This window comes from Diplotaxodon limnothrissa, linkage group LG7 (assembly GCF_057381915.1).
Source record: "Diplotaxodon limnothrissa isolate DT_005_m linkage group LG7, D_limnothrissa_male_GT1.1, whole genome shotgun sequence".
NCBI classification, from domain to species: Eukaryota; Metazoa; Chordata; class Actinopteri; order Cichliformes; family Cichlidae; genus Diplotaxodon; species Diplotaxodon limnothrissa.
In genome coordinates, this window is record NC_140602.1 from 59919486 (window position 1) to 59943971 (window position 24486).

The 24486-nt window shown below is 42.1% G+C and overlaps 1 protein-coding gene across 1 annotated transcript in view; it reads left to right on the forward strand.

Moving 5' to 3' along the window:
• LOC146629400 (carnitine O-acetyltransferase-like) overlaps positions 1-15330 on the forward strand; it is a 150832-nt gene extending 135502 nt beyond the window's left edge. Inside the window, exons 6-14 of the mRNA XM_085358567.1 lie at positions 4353-4527; positions 6603-6778; positions 7144-7244; positions 7477-7596; positions 12406-12528; positions 12710-12845; positions 14262-14324; positions 14793-14930; positions 15106-15330. Of these exons, the coding sequence (XP_085214693.1) occupies positions 4353-4527; positions 6603-6778; positions 7144-7244; positions 7477-7596; positions 12406-12528; positions 12710-12845; positions 14262-14324; positions 14793-14930; positions 15106-15330 (1257 nt within the window). The remainder of the gene's footprint in view (positions 1-4352; positions 4528-6602; positions 6779-7143; positions 7245-7476; positions 7597-12405; positions 12529-12709; positions 12846-14261; positions 14325-14792; positions 14931-15105) is intronic.
• Positions 15331-24486: the final 9156 nt, after the last annotated feature.

Consider the following 24486-nt stretch of genomic DNA (forward strand, 5'->3'; position numbering starts at 1 on the left):
AAAGAGGGGAAAATGTTGCCAAAATTACACATTAATATTAAAATGGCTGACTTCCTGTTGGATTTGGGATATTGCACCAAGAGACTTTTTTGTACATCTTGATATCTCCTATAAGCTTACCAGGTTTCAGAATCATACATAGAACACAGAGCAGGGGCTGTGGTTTTGAAATTTTGTAGGGGGCGCTGTGGAGCAATTTCGCGCTATTCAATGAAAATGATCACATGCCAACAAAGCCTTCATCCATTTGGAGGTGTGTGCCAAATTTCAAGCCTCTATAAACTTGCCAAGACCCTCAAAAGCCACTTCATCTTTCATGTTGAACAGCGTTGCCACCAGGGTGCGCCGTTCAGTTTAAACTCACAATTTTTGCACTGAAGCATCACGAGGGACTGATGGTGATATTCACCGCTTTTGAGGTGGCCAAGATGAACCTGTGAAAATCAGTACAACAAAATTAAAGCCATGACATTTCCTGTTGCCACTAGGTGGCGCTGTCCGTATTTCCGACAATGGGCACATCAATCTGTTCAGGGCGGGTCTGACATCATGCCTGTAAAGTCTGGTACTGATCAGACTGGATTTCATTGAGTTATACTAATTTGTTTCTTCATGGCGTGACATCAAAGTTCGCCATGCTGCTGGGGTCACACCCTTTCGCGAAAAGTCACAGTTTTCACTGTAACCCAAGACCAACTCCTTAAGGCTTTCCTGGAGAAATTTGAGGCTGCAGATGTCACCCTTCACTATACTGTACCCCAAAGTGTAAAACATGACATTTCCTGTTCCCACTAGGTGGCGCTGTCCTTGAGGTCAAATATGGCAGTTGAAATATGTTCAGGGGTGGAGCCTTATCATATGTGTGCTCTTTGGTCCAGATCGGAACATGTATGACAGAATGAGAGGCAATAAGATTTTCATGGCGAGTCATCGAAATTCGCCATGGCGCCACGGCCTCATAGTATTGTGAAAACTCAAAAGCTCCGCAATTTAACATGGCACAAGGGTGTAGTTGACACTGTCCAAATTTGAAGCTTATACGACCAAATCCCAAGGAGGAGTTCGTTAAAGTACAAGGCATGGAAACGGTAAAATCAGAGCCAAAATGTCACCTTCAATCCAAAATGGCGGACTTCCTGTTGGGTTTGCGTCAATGGGCCCACAGACTTTTTTGTTCGTCTTGGCATGATACACATGTGTGCCAAATTTCATACATGTAGCTGAAACGATGTGGTCGTAGGGCTGCATTTAACAAGGCATAGGTGGCGCTCTAGAGCCATTTCCCAGTGCTCATATGTAAAACCATTAAAATACGTAAATTTTCACCAGACCTGACGCGTGCGCAAAATTTCAAGAGTTTTCGAGCATATTTAGGCCCTCAAATGGCCGATTCATTTGCCGGAATAATAATAATAATTAAAGCTGCAAGCAGCGTTATGAGGGCCCTCGCACCCCCGGCGCGTCGAGCCACGCCCAACACCTAAAACCAGCACCTCCGATCTGATGTCACATTGATGGAATTCATGCATTTAACCACCAGCTAACAATTCATCTCATTCAATCATGATTATAGTTGTCCCACTAGGTGGAGCTCTAACCATTACTGACAAATGGCATAACAAACATTTCCTAGCTCGAGTCTCATCACACCTGAGACGTTTGGGAGAGATTGGACATTGTGTTTTTGAGTGACAGCAGATTACTGCTTTTTGGCGAGTGATTCAAACTCTAAGTGCCACCATAACCACCCCGTTTCACTGAACGTAAAAAGCTTCGCAATTTAACATCACAAAGGTCTTTAGATTCCACACACTGGAGATTGGTTCAATATGATGAAATCCCTTGGAGGAGTTCGTCAAAGAACGGTGCCTGGAAAGAGGGGAAAATGTTGCCAAAATTACACATTAATATTAAAATGGCTGACTTCCTGTTGGATTTGGGATATTGCACCAAGAGACTTTTTTGTACATCTTGATATCTCCTATAAGCTTACCAGGTTTCAGAATCATACATAGAACACAGAGCAGGGGCTGTGGTTTTGAAATTTTGTAGGGGGCGCTGTGGAGCCATTTTGCGCTATTCAATGAAAATGATCACATGCCAACAAAGCCTTCATCCATTTGGAGGTGTGTGCCAAATTCCAAGCCTCTATAAACTTGCCAAGACCCTCAAAAGCCACTTCATCTTTCATGTTGAACAGCGTTGCCACCAGGGTGCGCCGTTCAGTTTAAACTCACAATTTTTGCACTGAAGCATCACGAGGGACTGATGGTGATATTCACTGCTTTTGAGGTGGCCAAGATGAACCTGTGAAAATCAGTACAACAAAATTAAAGCCATGACATTTCCTGTTGCCACTAGGTGGCGCTGTCCGTATTTCCGACAATGGGCACATCAATCTGTTCAGGGCGGGTCTGACATCATGCCTGTAAAGTCTGGTACTGATCAGACTGGATTTCATTGAGTTATACTAATTTGTTTCTTCATGGCGTGACATCAAAGTTCGCCATGCTGCTGGGGTCACACCCTTTCGCGAAAACTCACAGTTTTCACTGTAACCCAAGACCAACTCCTTAAGGCTTTCCTGGAGAAATTTGAGGCTGCAGATGTCACCCATCACTATACTGTACCCCAAAGTGTAAAACATGACATTTCCTGTTCCCACTAGGTGGCGCTGTCCTTGATGTCAAATATGGCAGTTGAAATATGTTCAGGGGTGGAGCCTTATCATATGTGTGCTCTTTGGTCCAGATCGGAACATGTATGACAGAATGAGAGGCAATAAGATTTTCATGGCGAGTCATCGAAATTCGCCATGGCGCCACGGCCTCATAGTATTGTGAAAACTCAAAAGCTCCGCAATTTAACATGGCACAAGGGTGTAGTTGACACTGACCAAATATGAAGGTTATGAAATCAAACCCCAAGGAGGAGTTCGCAAAAGTTCGAGGCATGGAAATGGCAAAATTAGAGCCAAAATGTCACCTTCTCTTCCAAATGGCGGACTTCCTGTTGGGTTTGCGTCAATGGGCCCACAGACTTTTTTGTTCGTCTTGGCATGATACACATGTGTGCCAAATTTCATACATGTAGCTCAAACCATGTGGTCGTAGGGCTGCATTTAACAAGGCATAGGTGGCGCTCTAGAGCCATTTCCCAGTGCTCATATGTAAAACCATTAAAATACAAAATTTTTCACCAGACCTGGCATGTGTGCAAAATTTCATGAGTTTTTGAGCATGTTTAGGCCCTCAAAAAGGCCCTTGTTTGGGGTGAATAATAATAATAATAATAATAATAATAATAATAATAATAATAAGAAACGGAGCAGATACAATAGGGCCTTCGCACTCTCAGTGCTCGGGCCCTAATAATAATAAACAGAGCAATTACAATAGGGCCTTCGCACTGTCAGTGCTCGGGCCCTAATAAACAGAGCAATTACAATAGGGCCTTCGCACTGTCAGTGCTCGGGCCCTAATAATAATAATAATAAACAGAGCAATTACAATAGGGCCTTCGCACTGTCAGTGCTCGGGCCCTAATAATAAACAGAGCAATTACAATAGGGCCTTCGCACTGTCAGTGCTCGGGCCCTAATAATAATAATAATAAACAGAGCAATTACAATAGGGCCTTCGCACTATCAGTGCTCGGGCCCTAACAAGGTTTCTCCCTACATTTACACTCATTTCATTGGCATCCTTGAAAAAGGATTTAAGGGACAAAGGACACTCTTTCGAGGATGCCATCTTCACATTTTGGACAGAGAAGACAGATGGTTTGAAAGAGGAGTGAAAGAAGCCATTTATGTCCACTGTGAAGGACCATCTTATGGCACCAACTGTCTGCCATCTATAATCCAGTGTTGAGATTCCTTCCCAGACTCCTTAACGCCCACTCACATCCCGGGCCATTTAAACTCAGGAAATCACATTATAGGGTGGGGCTAGGTTTCACAATGAGCTCAACTAAAACCATGCCTGATTGTGACCTACACCCGTTTTTACACCTGGGCTCGTGTGATTAAGTAGAGGATCATTAGGGGGTCCTTTTGTCCCTCTTGGGGTGGACCCTTGAACTGAAGAAGCTTCTCGGATGAGAGGTGAAACATCTTCAAGCAATTTAGAGAAGTCCAGACGTTCTTCTTTCTAAGAATCTTAGACCTCTAAGGCTTAATTTAAGGTGCTACTAAAATTGTCATACATTTCACAGGAATACTCATGTTTAATTTATTTGGAATAAGTTTTGATCTTCCAGTTCCTTTAACAATGGGCAGTAATGCCTGAATTACAAGTGGTCTCTTTCTCAGTGTTGAACTGTCAGTCCAGCATTGTTGTCTCTCTTTTCAGTTCTTTACAGTGGAGGTCTACCACAGTGATGGCACTCCGATCACTGCTGATCAGCTTTGTGTTCAGCTGGAGCGGATCTGTAATTCATCACTAGAGACCAACACAGAACATGTTGGTATTCTCACGACCCTGCACCGGGACACCTGGTACAAATACTATAACAAACTGGTCCAGGGTGAGCACAATTATACTTCCATAGACATGTAAAGAGGCTTACAGAAATTGTGTGTAATAAGTAAAAACAAGGATTTTAAGGGCAAAGATTCATTGTTAAGGGACACAGTAGATTATATGGTAGGTGTAACCCCACCTACCATTGGGACACAAATGTTAATACAAGAGCAATAAATTTAGGTCAGAATAATAAGTAATATCATAATCTAACCACCACCTATTTCCAGTTTGAATTCACTTTAGATGTATTCATTTATTTATTTAAAAATGTGTAAATGTAGACACTTTAAGCAATTTCAAGCTCAACCTGTGAAATGCTGTCATTTGTTATTTTACTGTAGAGCATGTGCAAGAGGGTGTAAGTATTGCAGTGTATTAAATGGAGGAGATGCAAGGGGATGGCCAGGGGCAGGAATGATTTTCTGAGTCGTTCAGTGGTGCTTTTTAGTAATCTTGGTCTCTCACTGAACATGCTCCTGTAACTAGCCAGCAGAGGGTAGGGTGGGGGCCATTATGGCCAGCATTATCCTTATCTTAGACAACATCCACCTCTTAGACACCACCCTAAGGGAGTCCAGCTCTATCCCAGCAGCGTTACTGGCCTTGCGGAACAGTTTGAGTCTGTTGGCATCTGCAACCCTCTACCAGCTGCCCCAGCATGCAACAGCATAGACGATCACCCAGAAGAGTTGGCCTCATGGTATTGAATGCACTGGAAACATCGAAAAACATGACCCCACCATGCTTCCGGCTCATCCAAATGGGTGTAGACACAATTGAGCTGGTAGATGATGGCGTCCTCAGCTCTGAGGTGGGGCTGGTAAGCAAACTGAAGGGGATCCTGATTTGGCCAGACTAGAGGTCGGAGCTGGTCAAGGATGAGTCTTCCCAGGGTCTTCATGATGTGGGAGTTTCTCCTGTAATTGTCCTCAGCCTCTCTGATCTTGCCCTTCAATAATGCCTGAACCACTCTGAAGCCCTCTTCTTGTCCTTCAGGAGTGCTTTGATGTCCTTAGTTACCCACAGCTTGTTATTTGGGTAACAATGGACAGTCTGAGTTGGGACAGTGGAGTTGGTGCAGAAGGTTATGTAGTCGGTGATAGGATCAGTAAGTCCATTGATGCCCTCACTCTAAGAACCTTCCAGTTTGTCAATTCAAAACAACCCTGTTGTTCCGCTAAGGCCTCCGACCACCTCCTAATACTTGTAGTGGTCACAGGCTCCCTCCCCACAATAAGCACATAGCAGGGTGTGAGGTGAATCAGGTTATGATCTGACTTACCGAGTGGGGGGGAGGGAGAATGAACTGCATCTAAAAGTCTCCCCATGCTGGTGTGACAGACCACATATTGTGTGAAAGTTGGCAGTGTAGTGTCCAAGGCGACATGGTTGAAATCACCCAAGATGGAAGTGAAAGCACTCGGGTGCTGAGTGTGTAACTGGGCTATAGCAGAGTGGATAATGTCACATGCAGCTGTGGGGTTAGTCGAGGGGGGAACGTAAACAGTCACCAAGCTCACATGGGAACATTTCCTGGGCAAATAATACAGCCCTAGTTCAACAGTGCACAGTTAGATGACAGGTGCCATGCCAACGGCATCAGGGCGATCAGCTGATCTCTGGAGTAAACAACCTGTGCGGTGTGTAGCGGCTCCTCCGCGCTGCCATTCCTCAAAAAAAGTAACTATTCCGTGGCAATAAACGGAACAAAAACTCTATCGATCCAAATGTTTTAAAAAGAGATATTAAAAAAAGGAGGAACACTCTTAAGTACTAAGGTCAAAGAAATAAGTAAGAAAAAAGCTAAAGTAAAAAGAAAAAGCAAGAGCAACTGAAACAGGCTGCATGCTGTTTGATGCATGTGCACATGCATTAATACTCCCATGGATGAATCGGAAAACAACTTGGAGTTAGATGTTTGGCATGCAGAATGGATCGAACGGCTAACCTTCAGATTAGAATATTACATTTTAGGTTTTCTAGAATATTAAACAATTGTGTTAAATTTAAACAATTGTGTTAAATTTATCTTAACAGCATATTTGCTTTGTGTGTCTTTGTGCTTAATTTGTTCAGATCCCTCCAACAAAAAATCAGTTTCAGCCATTGAAAGGAGCATCTGTGTGCTGTGTTTGGACAAAGCCATGCCTCGGACATATGAGAAGTATAGCAGGTTTGAACCAGTGCAGGTTTTGCATGGAGGCGGCACCCAGTGGAACAGTGCTAACCGCTGGTTTGACAAATCGCTGCAGGTGAGAGAAGGAAAACCGAACCACTGATGTATCATTCAGGCAAGCTCTATTTTACCTTGCATAGAGATCAGATTCAAGTTGTGCGAAAAGTTAATGATAGAGTAGTTCTACTAATGCAAAAGAAAAGTGAAAACGGTCTGTCTCAGTGTGAGAATAGTAAAAAGGGTTAGTATGTTTAAATGCCAATGACCTTCTAGGTGCCTTTACCTTAGTTGTTGTTGTTGTAGTAGTGTTATTTTTACATTTTAAACCAGCACTTTAAAAGCCTATATTGATGGCCCAATTTACTAAAAAACTTCCCTATCATAGAAGCTCAGTAACAGAACCGCACATGAAGAAACTTAATTTGTGTGTCTTTCTTTCAGTTTATTGTTGGTGAAGATGGGACATGTGGGTTTACCATGTTGCATGCCATTATTGATGGCACACCATGTATGGCTCTATCAGATTATATCACATCTTCCATGTAAGTTTACATCCTCTAAAAAAACCACACTTCAGGAGCATGTCACGTTTTCTTTATAAATTTTAATTTCCGTTGTTTTTGCAAATGTAATTATGTCATCTTAAACATCATTAAGCAATTTTCTAGCACACCTAACAGTGACTGTCACTTCGTCTGTCACTAGATTTGATGTTCTGTTCTACTGTTCTACTGTTTTTTTTTTGTTTTTGTTTTTTTAAATGTGTGGAGACAGGAAGAAACCACAGATGATGGAGTCTCCTGTGGCACTTTTGCCAATGCCTCAGAAACTACACTTTAACATCACACCTGACATTAAAACAGCCATTGAGGAGGCTAAACAGAGTGTTGACAAGTAAGCGCACATGCCTGTTTAAGCTCGGTCCTATTTCATGCAAGTCTGTCTCAGAAACACTAGGTTTGTAGTTTTGCACTACAGTTAAAGGGTTGGACAACTAAAACATTTTAATTTAAAACTCTGTAGTAATGTTTAAGTTTAGCTTTAACTGGGTGTGAACTCTCCTTTGTCAGTAACCATACAAGCTAGCATAAGAACAGCAGATATCATAGCAGAGGGAAGCAGCATGAAGGTGAGGTGTTGAGGGCATGTACCTAGGAGTCCATTTACTGTGGGAGAGTGGAAATCAGAAACTGTGAACTGATTCTCTTGAACGTGGCGTTAAGAAATGCCAGAGTTTGAAATTATTCTACAGTACTACATAACTCTTCCTGTTGTCCATACTGACAGTCACAGTTCATATGTATTTGGACAATGATTAAAGTTCAGACTTTCAGCTTCAATTCAAGGGATTTAACAACTATTTCATTGCAGTTTAGGAAATACATCTATTGCTGTACATAGTCCATATTCAGAGACGTCAAGCTGTAATTGGACGTCTCTTTGTTTGTTTTTTCTTCCCCTCTATATACAGTATACTTAGATGAAAATCATTTGACTGGCTGAAGTCCCGAATCCATGCACATCACCAACGGCTGCATTTGTTTGTTTGTTTTTCCCTTTGGTGTACTGAATATCTTTCTGCATTCAATTTTCTTTTCAGGAACTAAAAAGTATGTCTTTGTGGACTGTGATCAAATGACTGACTTGAGTATTGGAATATATTCAGCCAAATTCTTCAAAAACTGACTCAACACCACTTCGGTGCAAATAGAAAATAATCACAAGCATATTGCAAAAGGAGAGTTTCTCAGGGCAGAGTTTTGCATGGTACACTTAACAAATCATCCTGTTATTTCTGTCAGGAGTCACATCAATAAATAGTAATGCTGGTCAATCAAAAATGTAACTGGTCACTTAAAGCAATTTATTCAACTCCTACAACACAGTGGAGTTGTAGATGGAAGAATGGGGTGTACATCACCTACAATCAACAGTTGGGGGTTCCCAAACAGTTATCCCTTCCAAAACCAACATAAAGCTTCTGAAATGGCCCTCCCAATACCCCAACCCATTAACAGATTAAATCTTTTGTGTATTATGATTAAAAGCTGGGTCCGAGCCAAGAAACTAACCAGTTTTAAAGTAATTCTGCCAAGTAGTGGTCAAATATCCAGGCAGAATTATGCCAGAAACTTGTTGATGGCTACCAAGATATCTGTGGAGGTGTAACCTGCTAAGGGACATTCTGTGTGGATTAGAGGTATGCTTGTTTTTGTGTTTTCACAAGAATTGCATTATCAAGATGTCACAGTGGCAAAAGTGACCAGATGGTTTCACTGTGGGGATGGTGGTCAGATTGATAGTAGGGTTGTCAAACATAAGGGTTGAGGGCCTCCAATCCGGTCCAGTGGATGGCTTTTTAAGTTTTTGGACTTTTAAGAACATTTTCATAGGTTTAAAAACAAAGCCATTGATATTACATCAAACTAATTAAGTAATAAATAAACAATAAAATGGCAAAAGGATCATATTTCTTCTTCGCCTTTGCCTTCGACGCATTAAGAACAAAGTGTGCTGTATGTGGCATGTGATGTAAAATGAGTTTGACATTCCTGTTTCTGGTTCACAAAGCCTTGTTTTTGCCGGTAACTAGTAAAAGAATCCAAAATTCTAGTAACAAGCAGTAAGAACACAAGGAAGAGCGACAGACGTAGTGAGAAGTAAGAGGAGAACTTAAATATAAACAAGTGTCATGAGAGCCAGCTGAACACACTGGGACAGTCAAACAAGAGAAGCAAAACAGGAAGTGGGTTACAATAACTGGAACGAGGAAACTCAGACAAAAATACATTTGGCACAGGAAAAGGAGAACTGAGAGAAATGCCATGAAAACTAATAAACTCTAATGTAAAAAGTACAAAATAAGCAATTAATAAATTAATTTTGAGTAATAAGTAGAGATGGACCGATCCGATATTACGTATCGGTATCGGTCCGATACTGACCTAAATTACTGGATCGGATATCGGAGAAAAATAAAAAATGTAATCCGATCCATTAAATATCACGAAAGCACCTCACAAAACTTGCAACACGCCGTAACTCGCCTCAGAACGTCGGAGCAGTATGCATCACGTGATAGAGCAGCTGTGGCATGCGGGACCTGTCAGTGGTCTGGATAGCATTTGGAGCTTCGCTAGCAACCTGGCATTTCATCTCCGACAAAGTTATCCCCGAGAGAAGTAAAGCAAGTGTGTAAGTCCATCTCTGAATGTTTGTAAAGCATTCCCACGTTAAGCTTAACGAGCGACTGCCTCTCGCTCTCCGGCTGCTACTTCAATCGTGAAACTGCTAATGATCAGCTGATCGGCTTTTCTGTCGTGAGTCTCTCTTGTTTGTTTTTGGTCCACTTTGCGCCAGAAAGAGGAAACCAGCGGCTGAACAACAGCAGCACGTTTAAGCTTGATAAGCTGTTGTTACAATTTATTTAATATTACTTTCTACACCAGGATCTTTTTCTAGTAGCTGACGGCTGGTAACTGTGCAGGGGCGGATCTAGCAAAGTTTAGCCAGGGGGGCCGATAGGGCATTAACAGGGAAAAGGGGGCACAAAGACATACTTTTCTTTCTTACTCTCATTTAAAATGTCGAGCTTTTAATAAATAATTATCTGACACCCAAAGTTTTAATTTGATGTAAAATGAATAGAAGTCAATTACTGTATATAGTGACTATTAAGTCTAATATATATACCCTAGTAAGCTATAGTACATTTTCCTTTGGGAAGGTACCATCTGTGCAGTCTGCAATTTTGTTGAAGAAAGATGTTGAATCTATTTAATTATTCTTGAAAAATAATTGATTTCTGTGCATTTTTTTTCACACTGCATCAAATTAAGGTTGATTACGTTGATTAAGCATCATGAGGTGGAGCGTGAGGGGTGGTTCTAGGGCTGGGCGATATGACCCAAAATTCATATCTCGATATTTTTTAGCTGGATGGCGATATAAGATATATATCTCGATATTTTTTTTAAGCCATAAAGTAAGAACAAAAAGAGAGTTCTTAGTCAAAGCTGTGTCCCAGATGTCACACAGGCACTTTTATTAACATACAGCACAGATGTACATGAAAAATTACTCAAAATTAAATTATGAGCATTCATTAAATAATAATGCTCCATAAATAAAAGAAAACAAGGTTGTTTTTGTGCTAAACAAAGAGCTCACAATTGTGCAGTCAAAATGTAAACTAAAAGACGCTGAGCACAATAACAAAGACAGACAGATTTCACAGCTGCTCTGTTCCCAAGTTTTACTGTGTGACTGATAGCCTGGAGTTTGAAATCCGCTTCATAACCACGTCTCTTACAGGTGCCATTTATGGTCCTTATACACACACAATACGGTAATATTACGTTGATGCAAAGTACGTATCACTCCGCGAAGCTCCTCGGTAGCCGTAATGCGCCGACAATCTATCAAGCGGTGCAGCTCCATAGCTTACCAAAGTCGTACTCAAACATTTTTGACAGATTGCTGAGTGCCGTGTACCACATAAAATCAGTTCGCGGCCATCAAGCACAACCAGAATTCATACATAAGGCGCGCTATCAACTTTTGAGAGAATGAAAGGATTTTAGGGTTAGCGCTGTTAGCTCGTTAGCATGTTTAGCTCGTTAGCACGTTGACGCCGTCCAGCCCCACGCATGGGGCGATGCGCAGTAACTCGTTAACGGAGATTTGCCGTGTCCGTCTTGTCGCTGCCTGCATGTGAAGCGATGGGGGAGGAGGGGGAGTTGTCTTCAGTGAAGGCGAGGCGGAGTAACGTTGCGTAGAGACAAAAGTGGACGAAAGAGAGGCAAACTTGCGGCTCCACAACTATAATTATAACGTAACATAGACTATATCGATATAAAGGATATTGTCACATCTTATATCTCGTATAAAAATATATCGATATGTTTTAAAAACTCGATATATCGCCCAGCTCTAGGTGGTTCCCTATTTTTTTATTTTTTTATTTTTGTTGTTGCTGGGAGTTGGAACCCTATTAGTTAGGTTGCTTAATATTTACGCTAAGTACTCTTTAAAATACCAGAATAGGGAGGATGGTGTAGGTCTAAGTTTATTAGATTGATCAGTATTGCTGAACTATGAAATATTTTTTTTGTATACAGGTATAACAGAATAGCTTTAGTGTAGTTGTTGTTTTAAACTTGAGTATGAACTTGCAGACTTGCAAAATGCAGCAAGATATTTTAAAAAACAGTTTTGTTGATTAAAAAACACTATATCGGATTCATATCGGTATCGGCAGATATCCAAATTTATGATATCGGTATCGGTATCGGACATAAAAAAGTGGTATCGTGCCATCTCTAGTAATAAGCAGAATATTTTAAAGTGCAAAAACTGAATAACCTGGGTGTAAGGCACAGGACCATGATAGCAACAACCTGCCTGAATCATTAGGTAGGCTCATTTTAAAGCATGCCTATAGTGGGGAGCATTATTTGCAAAAGTCTCATTAAATCAGACTTTAGAAATGTATCAGGAAAACAGATTAAATGAGCTCCAGAGTTATTTTCTCAGAACTTAAATTAATCAGTTTGTTTCCGCAGACAGTGGATTATATACAGAAAACATGGAAGTTTAGAATACAGCTCCAAAGAAAGAGGGAACAGCCACATGGATCTGAAATGAAGAACACTAGCATAACTGTGTGACTGTTACACATATCTTCTATCTCCACCATCACAGGCATGCCCAAGACCTGGACCTCAGGGTTTTGGTATTCAATCACTTTGGGAAACAAATTCCAAAAGCACATCAAATAAGCCCAGATGCTTTTATACAGATGGCAATACAGCTGGCCTACTATAGGTGAGATACTAAAGGACTAAAAGCATGGTGTTTTTTTTTTTCTTTTTAAAGACAAAGTCTTGTTTCCATTAACAATGGTGATTTATGCAGTTTTAACATAGCTCTAAGGTGATGATTTCAACATTTCATATGCTGAGTTGACCACTTTTTTTTTTTTTTTTTTTCCCCCTTATCTTGGCAGGATCCACCAGCAGTGCTGTGCATCATATGAAGCAGCCTCCATGCGTTTGTTCAGGAAAGGACGGTTAGGTGTAATCCTTTCAACCTCCAGTGCCTCAGCTGCCTTTGTCAAGTCTTTTGATGATCCCAAAAAGCAGGTCAAATAGGAAGAATTCGACTCAATGTCAATATGCAACCGTGTAATATGTGTCAATTTTGCTAATTCTGCTAATGTGTCAATGATTCTGAATCTGAGCCCATCTCTAAAAGACTAATTTTCTTAGGTGGCCCATCTTCACAAGTCTGTCAAGGTGGGGACTGATCATTCAGCATTCTTCCAACTGTGGGCCACACCCTCTCTCTGTCACTCTTGGAGAGGCCTTTCAATTCCTTGAAACGAGCATCCAAAGCTGTTGCAATCTTGATTCATTCATCGTTGATATTGTTTTCTTAAGGGGAGGTTAGGTCTGCTTGGAATGCCGTTTTAAACCTAGCGACTCATCATCATCAGAGATTTCCATAACATGATGCAAGTGGAAGAGGGCAGGCAGTACCACTGAGAAGGAAACGTAGGATTCCCCACCGGGAATCTCAGTTACATACCTGTAGTGAAAACACACAGAAGGAAAGATGGAAGACGAACAAAATGGTTCTTCTTCCATCTTTCAAATCAAGAAATTGATTTTGTTTAATCAATTTTATTTCAGCCTAAATGTTATATAGATTGCTGACTTCCAGGGCTCCAGAAGAGACTCCACCTTCTGCCGTTTGTCCCATTCTTTTGGCATCAGCCTGACAAGTTTGTGGCTCTGTTGGTCTAAGGTCGCTTTAATTGCTGCTTGGTTGCGGTTTAGACGCTTGACCATTTCTAGTGTTGAATTCCAGCGTGTTGGCACGTCCTGGATCAATGGCTCCTTCCCCTGCCCCAGGGTTGTTTGCTGTGTTTCCAGCTCTGAGGCGTCGCTGGACTATGTTTGAAGCGGCCAACATTTTTTTTTTTTTTTCTAGCACTTGACACACCAAGACCCACAGTGATGCATCTCTGTAAGATGTGAGCCACACAAGGCATGTGCTCAAATGGCAAATGTTTAGCTGCAGGTGTCATGTTACGTGCACACTCAGTTTCTACAGTTGTGATTTTTTTTTTTTTCTTTTTTTCTTTTTTTTCCCTTTTCAGTTTCACAGAGCCCATGCATTTTTGACATTGTGCTTCTTCTTGGAGCCTTGTTCAATTAATCTTGCAAAACCTTTGTAAAGCCTGTGTCCTCGACAATATTAATAGGTCTGCAGTTTGTTGCAATCCACTTGGGAATTGTGTTAGTCAGTTTGTCCAAGGTATACTTACTGAGGCCCTGACGTTCTTTGAGAGTGGTTTGTCGCAAGCCGGGTGAAGCGTTAACCAAAGTGCTAGCAGCATCTCCGACTAACGTATGCTTCGAGTTAATGTGATATTTTAAACCCCAAACTGTTTTCTACTTAAATCCTGTGGTTTTGTGTTGTGTCACTGCTTTGGGTGTCTAACACAACGTATTTGGTTAAAAGTATGGCTTATAACCTTGTCTTGTTTTTTCCAGAACTCAGAGAAACGTAATTTATTGGAAAATGCTATAAAAGTGCATATGTGGAACACCAACATGGTGAGTATCATTTCCATAACCGTTCAGTACATTAGTGTGACTACAATTTATAAACTGTAAATATGTTTGTGTTTTTGTTCCCTTTGTTTTTCTAAGTCAAAACTGACAGAGTCAAGTTTTTGAGAAACAGTTGAATCACTTAAAATACAACTGTAATGGAATAAAATGTCAAACACAGCTGGTCCATAGATAGTATTTGAAGTGAGGAGAGGATGACCTAAAGCACAAGGTTTGGGTTGTTCCTGGAAGTAGACAGACATTGTTCATGTTGTCTGTGTGTATTGGGTATAACGGTTTTGCTGTGCAGTCAAATCTATTTAAAGTAATTAATCTTAGGAAGAATAACATTTAGTTTTGCTAAACCTCATCCTTTAACAGAAAATTGTGCCCTGTGAAGAATAATACTACAGCAATACTACATCTGGTGATTATTGTTACAAATAAATTGACTCGTCTCCATCATGACAGGAAATTCGTGGCCGGACAACATTTGGACACTTCTTGGGCCTGAAAGTTCAAGCTATTGAGAACAATATCCCCATGCCAGACATCTACACAGATACCTCCCTTAATAAAGCCTTTAACTTTCTACTTTCTACAAGTCAGGTGAGGGCTGGGCCTGAAAATGTTTCATACTATAAGCCTACTGCAGTTCAAATAGAGATGATTAATTTTATTTATTTTTTTTTTTATCCAATACCTTTTTATATGCTCTAAAATTGATTATGACAAACGATCACCAGTAACTAATGATTACATTCTCACTTCTGTTATTCACAAGGTGGCGTTCAAGGCTGCCTGTCTGGGTTCTGCTGTTCCAGAAAAACTAAACTCATATGATTTTTGCTACAGTGTTACAAGTGACAATTTCACCTTTGTAGTGTCAGCCTGGAAAAGCTGCAAAGAAAATAATGTGGTACGACTGATACAAACCCTAGAAGATACACTGGTAGACATGAAGATGCTGCTGGAGGAAACTAAGCTAGAGCCAGATGGCTCTACCTAGATCTAGGTAAAGAAGCTATTTGATAGCAAAATTCAAAGCAATTGGTTGATTAATACGAGTCATTCAACTTTATTTTTCAACTGTATTTTATTTTTGTTTGTTTTAAAATAAAACATGTCATAAAAAGCTCTTATGTTATAGATCGTTAACTCATGATTCTTGTACATTTCAAATAAATTGCTTAATGACTGGACTATTTTAATTGACTGTTAATTTTTGACTATGATTTGAAACTAGTTCAGATTAAACATGCTAAGGAAATGCACCTTATTAAACAGTCAAATTAAAGAATATTATTATTTTGCTTATCTGGATTATACACTGTTAGATCTAGATCTGGACCAGGGTATCGCTGAACTCCATGACAGTCTGAGGTGCAACCTGATGGCGTCGGATGGACACAAGTCTCCTCTGGGCCCAGAGGAGTTCTATTAGATTTAGGTTCAGGCAAGCATGGGAGCCAGTCAGTGCTATCATTTCCTTCACCCTCCAGGAACTGCCTGCATATTCTCGCAACGAGACTGGTTATTGTAGTGCACCAGTGTAGGGTCTAACAGGGACTCCGAGGATTTCTTCCTGATACCTATTGAGAGTCAGGGTGCCATTGCCTAGCGTGTAGATGTCTGTGCATCAATGTTACAGGCAGCAAAACTTTCTTGATCACTTCTCCAGACCCTGTCACATCTGTCACATGTACAGAGATTGAACCTATTCTCATTTGTGAAAAGCACAGGGTGTTAGGGGTGGAGCTGCCAATTCTCATATGTCATTTTCTCATGGCAGATTCCAATCTGGCTCCATAGTGTTGAGAAGTGACACGGGGCTCAAGCCACCCTTTGAAGTCTATTTGTGATTGTTTGGTTCGAGACATTCACACCAGTTGCCTGATGGTGGTCATTTTGAAAGACACAAAGATACTGGTCTTGCAGTTGAGTTGAGGACCTTTTATAGCCCTGTCCAGCTCTCTCGAAGTCTCAAGAGTGCTGGACATAAAAACTTCAAACCTTCTGGCAATGGCATGTATTAATATGATTTTACAATCATAGAGCATTATGTCCTTCCACATCAGTGGTTTGTGCTATGGCTCGATAAATAAATTCCTAATTCTGAAACAGTTTTCGTGTGTCCAAATGGAATTAGTTCCTCACTACCATTCATACACATTCATACTCTGAACGCATCTGAGAGCAATTTGGGGTTAGGATCTTGCCCAAGGATACTTGGCATGCAGACTAGAGGAGCCAGGGATCGAACCGAACCACTAAGAATTTTTCAACATCAGGGCCCTATTTCAGGAAGCCGGTTTAGAAAACTCAGAGTGAAAAACGATACTCAGAGTTGAGTAACCCCGAACTGTCCAACTCGGAATATTCGGTTTCAGAAAGGCTGATAACAATTAGTTCAGTCAACGCGGAGTTGCTTTAACCCCAAGTTAAGCGCGCGCACGAGGATACATAAAGCCCTGATTAGTGGAGCACAGATTAAGCGAGTCACCATGGAGACGGAGGGAAAGAAGGCGCGGTCAATGTATTTTACAGCGTTTGAGGCCGAAATTCTGATGGCAGCATATGCCGATAACATGCAAATTTTGCGGAAAAAAAGTAACACAGCCTCAGCTGCAAAAGAAAGGGAGCATGCATGGCAAAACATAGCCGACAGAGTCAATGCGTGAGTGTTAATTTAAACATTGATCTAGGGATTTCCACCCATTTAACACGTTATTTTATTATATTATATTTTATTTTATTTTTTATTTCATACATTTTATTTTGTGATGTGATGTGAGCGCAGGTGCAACCCAACAGGCCCCAAACGTTCCTGGCAGCAAGTACAAATGAAATATAAAAATATAGTCCAAACAGGTAAGGTGTAATTGTATTATGAGCCATAGTGCTTGGTCTGTTTGTCCGATGTAAATCAATTGCAGTTAGAGGCTACATTAATTTCCCCTCTGTAAGCACTTATTGAAATTATCTGAGCACATTACAAGTACATATTTGCTTACTCTGTATGCTCGAATGTGACCCGTTATAGCCAACAGAAAAAAAGCGGAGGCCCGAAAAACAGGTGGGGGTCCGCCACCACCACCACCACTCACAGAGGCTGAGCAGTTGGCTTCCACATTTGTGATAATGTTGGCAGCATCACATATGATCTTCACAGTGCAGAGAACACAATTAGCATCCATTACTATAATGAAATAATTTGTTAGTTTGAAATGCTACAGGGAACTATGTACCTGTACATTAATGCTGTGGAAAGACTTCCTGTTCACATAGTCTCCTTCATTTACTGAAGGAGCAATGATTGGAATGTGAGTGCCATCTATACAGCCAATCACGCCTGGGAACCGTGAAAATAAATGTAAAATGTAAGTAGTAGTTCAAGTATCACCACATCATGAATTAAATTTCGTTCATCCTGATACCTGCAATTTTGTGGCATCCCTCTTTGATAAATCTTGTGGGTCTATGACCGGGGAACACCACAAACGAGTACACGAGACGTTTCAGTGCAACTGTAACATTCCTGACTGCCCGACAGACGGTAGCCTTGGAAACGTGCTCAGCGTCACCAATATTATACAGAAAGCTCCTGTTTGCAAAAAACCGAAGTGCAATACAAATAATATGTACAGAACTGAGAGAATGTCAGCGATGTGTCACATGAGCAATATTAGGCCTGAGGATGTTATTCAAATAAATTATAGATTGTGCTGAAAAACGGTAACGTTCACACAGAAAATCATCAGGAAATGATAAAATGTCCAAACGCGCTCTAATCACTCTCTCCCGGCGGAGAGCTCTGCGGAGAATTTGGGCTTCAACATCTACTGGCTCTTCAAGGAAGGAGCACGCCATGTCTGACACTTCCTACAGTCAGGTTTCTGACAAAGAGGCGGAGAAAGTTAGGGTTAGTTGAAGTAAACCTGCTAGGGGGCAGGTTAGCTTCACGGAGTGTGTCGTCATAGTAACTCACTCAGAATTAATCTAAACTCGCTTTGTGAAACCGAAAACCCAGAGTTTTCGTTAACTCAGGGTATACTTACTCAGAGTTTGCACTAAACCGGCTTCCTGAAATAGGGCCCAGTCGGTCACAGTGACTGTTCGATCTGTTGGTGGTACGTGTCTGTCCTTCCATGCTGGCTCCTGTTCTTGCTCCTGTTCTTTCTCGGGGTTCTAGTTCCTGAGGTATTCACTAATGTTTTGAAGGAAGGCTCAAGAGATTGGAGATTGTTACCATCATGGGCTCATATGGTCAGGATGAGAATGAACAGTCAGCAATCACTTGCAGGTTTCTCGTTTTATTGAACATTCAGTATTAAAAGGAAAGACACACATAGACTACTAACTCTGAAAGGAAATGAAGTGTGATTTTCTGGTTGAAACCGTCCATGGAGCTTTATTGTGTTGACGTCAGTGGCTCCTTTGGCCAGCTTATTATTCCGGCAGAGCATCTGTTGATTGGCAGAGTGTAGCTGTTGCCCAGATCTTGTCCTTCCCATTCAGCTGACTCCTCAGAACTTGCCTTATTTGGTGGTTGTGGTTTTCCTAGCAGCTACTTCATGGTTCCCATTTGTGTGGGTACAGGTACAGGTAGCTATCCTCAATGCCTGCAATGCGGCTTTCTGGCAGTTCACTCCCCTCAGTTCTGATTAACTTCCCTCTCTTTTTTACCATATAAACACACTTTTCCAGTCCGAATAACATTCCAATACTGTTGCAGTAGAGCCAAGTGGTGTAGATTGGTGAATGGATGTCTTGTTTACTCCTGGCGTATAACTTGATGCCAACCATGTAGAGGAAGCAGCTGACATTTGCTCCAGTCCGTAGCCAGTCTTATTAATGAGCTGGCTGAGGAGACTCAGGCCTATGCTGAACAGAAGTGGGAACAGAGCATTTCCTTGGTAAATCCCACACTTGATGGTGACTTGTCCATCTGGCTTGAAGTTGGCTGTTTACCATCTCTCCCTGTTCCTCACACCACGGTATTCACCACTCATCCAACGTGTGAAACCTGCTGTGAGGACAATTAAAGTGTGGCCAGAGGGGACAGACGCAGTGCTCCAGGACAGATTTAAAAACACAGACTGGAATATGTTCACCCACACAGACCTGGACCAGTACGCCTCATCTGTACTGGATTACATCTCCAAAACCACAGACAGTGTCACCACCCAGAAACGGATCACCATGTACCCCAACCAGAAGCTTTGGATGAACCGGGATGTTCGTCTCCTCCTGAAGGCCCGCAACACTGCCTTTAGGTCAGGAGATGCACACGCCTACAGTACAGCCAGGGCTAATCTAAAGAAGGGCATCAAAAAAGCCAAACACCATTACAAAAAGAAGGTAGAAGAACACTTCTCCAACTCCAACCCCCGACGCATGTGGCAAGGACTCCAGACCATCACAGACTACAGGACCACCAAACCCTCCCCCGCATCCTCTGATGTCTCCTTCCTCAACGAGCTCAACAACTTTTATGCTCGTTTTGAGCGAGGGAACCCCACAACCACAACCAAAGCAGACATGACGCCAGACCACCAACCTATGACTCTCTCCCCCACCGATGTAGGAGCGGTGCTGAGCAGGATCAATGTCCACAAGGCTGCAGGCCCTGATGGCATCCCCGGGCGTGTTCTCAGAGCGTGTTCTGGGGAGCTTGCAGGAGTGCTCACAGACATATTCAATCTGTCCTTGGCCCACGCTGTGGTACCGGCCTGCTTCAAATCCACCTCCATCGTCCCGATACCCAAAAACTCCAACCCATCTTGCCTCAATGATTACCGCCCAGTAGCACTCACCCCCATCATCACTAAGTGCTTAGAGCGACTGGTCCTAGCACACTTCAAATCCTGTCTCCCCCCCACCCTGGACCCCCACCAATTCGCATACCGCCGGAACAGGAGCACAGAGGATGCAGTCTCCATCGCAATGCACTCTGTCCTCTCACACCTGGACAACAACAACACCTACGCCAGAATGCTGTTTATAGACTTGAGTTCAGCATTCAATACAATCCACCCCTCACAACTCATCAGGAAACTGACAGACCTGGGTATCAGTTCCCTCATCTGCAAATGGTTACTGGACTTCCTGACCAACCGCCCCCAACATGTCCGGCTGGATAACCGCTGCTCATCTACCATCACAATGAACACCGGTGTACCACAAGGCTGTGTGATGAGCCCTTTCCTCTACTCCCTCTTCACCCACGACTGCAGACCTGCTGATGGTTCCAACACCATCATTAAGTTTGCAGATGACACCACGGTGATTGGCCTCATCAGTGACAACGATGAGGCCGCCTACAGGGAGGAGGTGGATCGTCTGGCTGAGTGGTGCGACAGAAACAACCTGCTGCTTAACACCGAGAAGACCAAGGAGCTCATCGTGGACTACAGGAGGAATGCTGACCCACATCCACCCATCCACATTAAGGGGACGGCTGTGGAGCGTGTGAGCAGCTTCAAGTTCCTGGGAGTCCACATCTCCGAGGATCTCACCTGGACGACCAACTGCTCCAAGCTGGTCAAGAAGGCTCACCAGCGCCTCTTCTTCTTGAGGACTCTGAGGAAGAACCACCTGTCCTCAGACATCCTGGTGAACTTCTATCGCTGCACCATCGAGAGCATCCTGACCAACTGTATAACAGTCTGGTATGGGAACTGCTCTGCCTCGGACCGGAAGGCGTTGCAGAGGGTCGTGAAAACTGCCCAGCGCATCGCCGGAGCACCACTTCCTGCCATAAAAGACATCTACAGGAAGCGGTGTCTGAAAAGGGCTGGGAAAATCATCAAAGACCCCAGTCACCCATCACATGGACTCTTCACCCTCCTGCCCTCTGGGAGGCGCCACAGGAGCCTCCGGACTAAGACCACCAGGTACCGGAACAGCTTCTTCCCCACAGCTGTCAGACTCCTGAACTCTGCCTCCTGACATCTGACCCACGTTAAACTCATGGACTGAACATACACACACCCACAATGGACAACTGTACCCTCAAACACAATAATAACATGGACTGAACCACCACTCACAACCACTAGCACTTTATATAGCCTCTGTAGAAACTATCTACACCCTCACTTATCTTAACTGCACTACTGTATAGCTCTGTGTAAATAATCATTCTGTACATTCGATAATTTTTAATCCTACAACTGTTTACAACTTGCATAGTTCCCATTTCTGTATAGCTGTATATCCCAGATTCTGTAAAGTTATTTATTTCATATTCTGTATAGTTTTTCATATTTATATCCTGTTCATATCCTGTACATAGCTTGTACTCACTACAGCCTGTACATACTTATAGTTATAGAATATTCACAACATACTTCATACCGTGTACATTATAACATACCATAATAGACCCATTTCTGTAATATACTCACATATCTATATTATTGCTAATATATATTGTAATATATCTATATCACTAAAGCACTTCTGGATGGATGCAAACTGCATTTCGTTGCCCTGTACCTGTGCATGTGCAATGACAATAAAGTTGAATTCTATTCTATTCTATTCTATTATAATAATAATAATACATTTTATTTGAGGGCGCCTTTCAGAAACCCAAGGTCACCTTACAAAAAACACAATTAATAAAAGGAACAATAGTCATAAAATACATAAAATAAGTTAAAATTACAAAACAGAGCGTGACAACAGATAAAATCAGCATTAAAGCGAGTAAGCCAGTTTAAACAGATGTGTTTTGAGCTGTGTCTTAAATACGGAGAGGGAGTCAATATTTCTTAGTGCAGGAGGAAGAGAGTTCCAGAGCCGAGGAGCAGAGTGACTGAAAGCTCTGTTCCCCATAGTGATAAGGTGTGAGGACGGAACAGTAAGATGAATAGCAGATGATGATCTGAGAGTGCGGGAAACAGTGGTGATATGGAGCAGGTCACACAAATATGAAGGAGCAGATTTATGGATACACTTGTATGCAAGAAGTAAGATTTTAAAATTTATCCTGGCTTCTATGGGCAACCAGTGAAGCTGCTGAAGAACTGGGGTAATATGAGCACTTAACGGAGTGCAAGTTATGACCCGAGCTGCAGAATTTTGAAGAAGTTGGAGTTTATGAAGGGACCTTTTAGGGAGACCAAATAGGAGGGAATTACAGTAATCAATACGGGATGTAATAAGACTATGGACAAGGATGGCAGCAGCATGGGGAGTAAGGAAGGGACGGAGTCGGTGAATATTACGTAAATGGAAGTAAGCAGACCGTGTTATGTAATTAATGTGAGACTGGAATGAAAGAGTATTATCAAGTATGACACCCAAACTCTTAACCTGAGGGGAGGGAAGGGTGGGAGAATTTTCAACGTTAATGGAAAAGCTGTGGGATTTGGTTAAGACAGATGGTGTACCAACAAGTAAAACTTCAGTTTTATTACTGTTAAGTTTGAGGAAATTGGAGGAGAACCAATATCCCCATTGCATTCCTGATGAAGGCTCTTATTTAGTTCACTGAGTCAAAGGCCTTCTTGTAGTAAATCCAGGCAGTGCACAGGTTGGTCCGCCTGGTCTTACCATCCATGAGTAGTTGTACCAGTAGCTGGGATTTTGCCCCACTGGTGTTGCTGCTAATTCCTTTCTGGGCCTTGCTCATGTATTGAACATGAACTTTTCGTCATGGGCGCTATGATGCCTGGCAGGAGCTTCCATTTGGTGCTGAGGCCAGTTATTGGTCTGTAGTTGGATGGAAGTGGCCCCTTCTGAGACTCAGGACTGTTCAGCGTTCAGTTAGTCAGTCTGAATATATATCACATCCATTATCTATTATCCCTATCCAGTAGAAGCTGGTTCACTTGTCCTATTTGACACTGGAGTGCAGTTAGCTTCTTTAGGCAGTAACTGTGAATCATGGTGCCATTTAGCTCTTTATGCTTGAGTCTTCCACTCTGATGATTTTTGGAGCTTGTTGATGGAGGTTGCTAGCCACTAAGCATTGTTTTTATGTGTTGCCTCTTTCTCCCATGTGCTCTTCGAGAATTGCTTAGTCTCTAGCCTTGGCAGGGCTGTTCTCATATTATCCCCCTGCCACTGAGAGTACAGCTTGGATGGCTCAGTTGAGTAGAGCTGGTTTATTCTCCTGGCTTCTCTCTGGTATATCTCTTTAGGCAGTTAGGCAAGGCTGTGAGTCTTTGCTTGGCAGGTGGGGATGATGACATCTTCCTGCTTATCTGACATCCTGGCTCTCCCTTGTCATAGCATTTGTGTTGGACCTCATCAATCTCTAGTTGTAATAGCAGTTGCTTCTTCCAGATGTTGTTATAGCAGCTAGATATATAGGCAAGCATAAAGATTGTCAAATTTGCACAAAGGCCACATTGTAATGATCAGACGACTGGACTGGAGCACCTCTGAAACTGCAGCTCTTGTGGGATGCTCCTGGTCTGCAGTGTTCATTATCTATCAAAAGTGTTCCAAGGAAGGAACAGTGGTGAACCCACAGTAGTTTTATGGCAAGCATAGTATGACATCCATGTGGGGAGTCGAGGCTCAGGCTGGCCTGTATAATCGGATACAACAAATTAGTTAACTATAGCTCAAACTGCTGAAAAGTTAATATAGGTTCTGATAGAAAAGTGTCAGAATACACAGTCCATCACAGTTTGTCACTTATGGGGCAGCATGGCTTCAGACCAGTGCCAATAACGGATGTGTGAGCATCAGAACTAATCCACAGAGCAATGGAAGAAGCTGGCCTGGTCTGATGAATCACATTTTCTTTTACATCACATGAATGTCCATACACGTGCTTACCTGGGGAAGATTTCATTCATCAAGATATGTGTTTTAACTCCTCTTTTTGAGCAGTGTATTTACTAGTCATTCAGTGTTTTGTTCTAGAACTTTAAGTGATTTCTATTACACACACACACACACACACACACACACACACACACACACACACACACACACACACACACACACACACACACACACAAAAAAAAAATTTACGAGGTTAAAATTTGAAAGCTTTCTTTTGAAGAGACCACCTGCTTTCTTTTCCAAGGCTGGATCTTGACACAGCCAGTGTAAAGAGGGAATACCCCATGAATGTTGGCAACACGCTTCTCCACACGCCTCTGATAATATGCTGATTCTTGGCTAAAATAATTTCGACAGG